General features: G+C 33.5%; 1 protein-coding gene across 1 annotated transcript; it reads left to right on the plus strand.

Annotated features, from left to right (window-relative positions):
• Window positions 1-434: 434 nt before the first annotated feature.
• On the plus strand, window positions 435-1,264 carry LOC18095185 (uncharacterized). The gene has a single exon (XM_006369685.3). The coding sequence runs from the start codon at window positions 460-462 to the stop codon at window positions 1,132-1,134; it is 675 nt and encodes a 224-aa protein (XP_006369747.2). The 5' UTR covers window positions 435-459; the 3' UTR covers window positions 1,135-1,264.
• Window positions 1,265-5,000: the final 3,736 nt, after the last annotated feature.

Genomic DNA, 5,000 nt, shown 5'->3' on the forward strand with positions numbered 1-5,000 from the left:
ATCTAGCAGACGGAGTTTTGAATTGATAAACATGTGTCATCCCTTTCACAATGATTAAAGATTAGGTCATCTCTCTTTCAGAGGGGAGGTCTAGCAGCAGCAGCAGCAGCACTTGCTAGCCAGTCCACCATTTGATTTATACACTCATGAGCTAATAAAAGAAGGAAAGAATATGACAGTACCGGTGCTGGGTTTTTTTTTTTCCATTGACAAGGAAGAAAAACAATATGATAAATGAGGATGTAAAGGAAAAGGTTAATGAGATTATGGTTGACATGAGCCACTTGCCTTTTTTATTTTATTTTATTGATTTGTCTTGCACCACATCCAACTTCCTACGTTAATGCATCACCACTTGGGGCATCCCAACTATCTACATAAACCACAGAGCTACAGCAAATATCTTATGCAAATCAAACACAACCATAAGAAACCTGTTTCACTACCACTTTCTTGACCATGTTTCACCATGTTTATGTTCTCTCTTTGCTAGTACTCCTAGCAATCAACAAGGTTTCCGCAGTGGACTACACTGTCACCAACAGAGCCAGTGCAACCGCTGGTGGAGCCCGATTCACCAGGGACATCGGGATCGATTACAGCAAGAAAACACTCGCATCTGCCACAGATTTCATATGGAGAACCTTAAAGCAATCTAATGCCGCCGGCAGAAAAAATGTTCAAACAGTCAACTTATTCATAGATGTCATGGGTGGTGTTGCCTATGCAATCGACAATGAAATCCATGTTAGCAACGATTATATAGGAAACTATTCAGGTGATGTCAGAAGAGAAATCACTGGGGTGCTTTACCATGAAATGGCACACATATGGCAATGGAATGGTAATGGAAAAGCACCAGGAGGACTAATTGAAGGGATTGCTGATTTTGTAAGGTTGAAGGCTAATTATGCACCTAGCCATTGGGTGCAAGCAGGGCAAGGTGACAGTTGGGATCAAGGTTATGATGTTACAGCTAAGTTTCTGGACTACTGTAATGGTCTTAGAAATGGGTTTGTTGCTAAACTTAACAAGAAAATGAAGACTGGTTATAGTGCTCAGTACTTTGTTGATCTGCTAGGGAAGACAGTTGATCAGCTTTGGAAAGACTACAAGGCCAAGTATGGAAAATAGAAGAGCTTGGCTAACTAAGAGCTGAATATTTGAAAAGTTACACTTTTAGCAGCTCGCATCAATATACACATCCTATGATCCTAAATAAAATTTGAATAAAATCCTTTTCAGATGGGCAAAACTTATTTCATGAATATTTTTTTTCGAGTGCCCTTTTTCATTTTGCTACTATGCTTTCTATTAGAACACACATCTCACGGATGTTAATTAGCAAAATCATTAACCATGAGAAATTAAGAAGGGCTTCTCATCATCAAGTTACCATGAAAGCAATACTATTATGTGATTTGCTTGAAATCTGTGAAAATGGAATCATCAAACTATTGTGAAGAAATATGATGATCCATATCTTATACTTCAACTTATTTGTTACTGATTGGATAAATCAGCAACGATTATTCCATTGATGAGCAACACCACCCATGACATCTATGAATCTTCAATTTCGTTGCTAACTTGTAAGCCAGTTGTTACTAAAATCTTCAATTGAAAAGAAAGTTAAATACCTCTATGTTACAATCAATGAACTGATAAAAAGGCACCTGTTCTGGGTAACACAATGTTCGGCATGCTCCAAAAACCACGAACATGTGCTCTACCAAGAAAATTTACATTTTGGGTGATTCCAGTTACTCCTAACAAATTCTAGAATAAGGATTTTAATAATAATTATGAGATAATCACACACTGTGAAATAACATTTTCATGCAATAGACCATGGTTGGGCAAATCAATTGAATTACTCGGAATATTTTGTCAAAACTTTAGAATTGGTTTGCTTTTGTTTCAGATTTTAGAAATAAAAAAAAAATCAAACAAAAAATTTTATAAACTGAGAGCTCATTGCAAAAAATAACCCATCTAAATACTCTTAAATTAAATTAGACTTATTCAGCTTTTAAAAATATAAAACCTAAACCAAATCGATTGATTTTGTTCTTTTATTTGGTTCGATTTGGGTTATTTTTTTTTATAAAAAATATATGAGTTTGTTTTGGAGTTTTGGTCAAAACAAAAGCATTTGAACGATATGCTCACCCCTACTATAGATAAGTAGAAATATATTCAAACTCAAAATTATATGGATTTTATTCTTTCAATAAATAACATGATGTTAATATTAGTAAATATATCCTGTAATCACTCGGTTACTTACACGTAACACTGATTTTATTCATGTAAAATATGTTAATTAAATAAAAGCTTTATTTATCTTTAATATTCAATTATATTTGATTAATGAATTTAATGTTTGATTAATAAATTTAAAGTAAAGATAAAGTTCGTGGAATAAAAATGTTTTCCATAAAAAAATATAAAGTTCTTATAATTTTAAGATTTCTATTGCATCAAAGCATTATTCCTAACTGTTATTGGTTAATATTCCATTAAGACCAGATATTAATTAGAGCTGTTGAGATCAATGCATATTATATTCATTTCTTTATGAAATGAAGTAGCTGCTCTCATAAATTAAGGTTTAAGGGATATCTGGAACTAATTTGCAGGTGCTTGTCAAAAGACATGCACACCAAACTGATTCGCAAGATAATTTTATATAAAGAGATCACCTATATTTATGGAAAGGCTTATGTAAGTGACCCTTAGACTTAAGATCATTAAGTTATCTTATATATGGAGTGTGATGCGAACCTCGTGATCACGGGGTCACGCAACCCGCAACCAAGATTGAGATTTGATCTTAGAAAGCCGAAAAAAGTTTGATAGAAGTGTGACACAATTGAAACCTATCCCAAGACACCAATACTATTATAATGAAGTCGAATGATGCCATGAAGCCAGTTAATCTTTGATAAGTTAGATGCAGTTCATTTAAGAACCAAAGAATGTAAGAATATCTCTTACACATTAAACTAAAAAGTTCAGAAGTGTTATTCATCAAAGGTTTGCCAAAACTTAGGCTTACAAGAGTTTAAGTACTTCTGAAAAATTAATCCTAATGGATCTACCTTTATGAGCTGAAATAACCTACTTACAAAACTGATCCAAAACATATGCTAATAAGCCCAAGCCCTGCCAAACAAGCCTTGGATCCTAATTGAAAACAAAGTATTAATTAAACCCAAATAAGGCTTGAGCTATAACTGAAATAATAAAAATAAAACATATAATTTAATCCCCTATGCTGTTGTGAGAAGAGAAGAAGAAATTAAATAATACAAGTATGATATAAGGCTTATTTGTAACCTAGAATGATGCTTATGATCCCACAAATTAATATATCATTAAATACCACCAACTATTTTTTCCTTGTGTTGCTAGGATGAAAAAGAAATTCTTGTAAAAAATGGATTTTGGAACATTAATGAATCTTTCTACACTTGAAACTTATGTTGCAACCCATTAAAAATCCTTGTAGAACTACAAAATTTCCAAAACAAGTTGTCACATTCTAGTAGGAAAAGGATCATTGCCAAATAGGAAATCCATAAGTGAAAATAATATTATTTATAATAATAATAATAATATTTATAATAAAAATAATAATATTAAACCTTCCTGACCCAAGTTTAAGTGGGTATGGCTGCAACATCAAACCCAAAAGCCTTGGGCCCCTCTTAAACGCCAAATCCAAGAGCCTTGGGTCCGAATGCTGAACCTAAGAACCTTGGATCGGTCTGCAAGTCCAGACCCAATAGCCTTGGGATGGTTGCAATGTCGAACCCAAAAGCCTTGGGTCTGGACGCTAGACCCTAGAGCCTTAGGTCTGGCTACCATACTTGACCCGAGCACTTGGCGTCTGGTTGCTCTACCTAACCCGGGTGATTAGGGTATGGCAGTCATGCCTGACCCAAGTGTCAAGTGTCTGGCAGTCATGCCATGCCCCAACGGATGGGGCTTGACAACCTTACTATGCCCCAACAAAATCCGAACTGACCATTTTTTCTCCAATCATTCTTTCAATACAAAATACATTCCATGGAAAAGACAATCTCACCCCGACTGCATGCTTAACAAGTTTTTTTTTTTTTTGCAAAGACAACTATATCATTACACTACTTCAATCCATAATAGTTTATGTCTAGGTAAACAATGAGAGGGGCACACAACCCTTTTAGTATATTGTATAATTAATGACAAATTAATAATGGACATTAGCCAGCAATTTTAGACAAATTTGATGGGTTTTTAAGACTAGTATTTGCAACTTGCAAGGCTAGAAGAAAATGAAGCATATATATGGACCTCATATAATGTGTTCTTTACTCCTAGTCTCCTATACTATCTTTTTTACGTGACTGTGATTGGCTGCTCATTTAACATGGTGAGGACCTGTTTTCATGAGGACATTTGATAGTGGAGACTGGAGACTCTAAACCATTTATGGTTAATGATGATGTTTAAAATTTGATATACTCAAAAAAATATTATTTGGTGTTTGGATAATGGTTAATCACATATTCATGTCAATATGTTCTTCTCTAGAGCTTAAGAAATGTATGATTGGTGATAGAAGTCTCAACATCTACAAAACAGTTTTTTTTAATGGGGTTTAGAGACTTTTCAATGTTAAATTTAGTGACTTTAAATAAAAGATTGTAGTAAATAAAAGAAAGAACTTTAAATTCTTAGAACAAATGTTTGTTCTTGTTTTGATATGATAAATACTATGTGAATTAAAGTATGAATGCTTTGAGAAAAGAAATTGTGAATCATTTATCTAAGTGATTTAGGGGGTATTTAAAATCCCTAAAATTTGATGTTTTGATGGAGTGAAGGGACTAATGAGTTATTTTTTTATGATGATATAAATGAGGGATAAAAACCCCTTATGTATTATTAATAAGATGAAAATATGGTAAGCTCTTGGAAGACCTTTTATACACATATAGATGTATGAAGGT

Source organism: Populus trichocarpa, chromosome 1 (assembly GCF_000002775.5).
Source record: "Populus trichocarpa isolate Nisqually-1 chromosome 1, P.trichocarpa_v4.1, whole genome shotgun sequence".
Lineage (NCBI taxonomy): Eukaryota > Viridiplantae > Streptophyta > Magnoliopsida > Malpighiales > Salicaceae > Populus > Populus trichocarpa.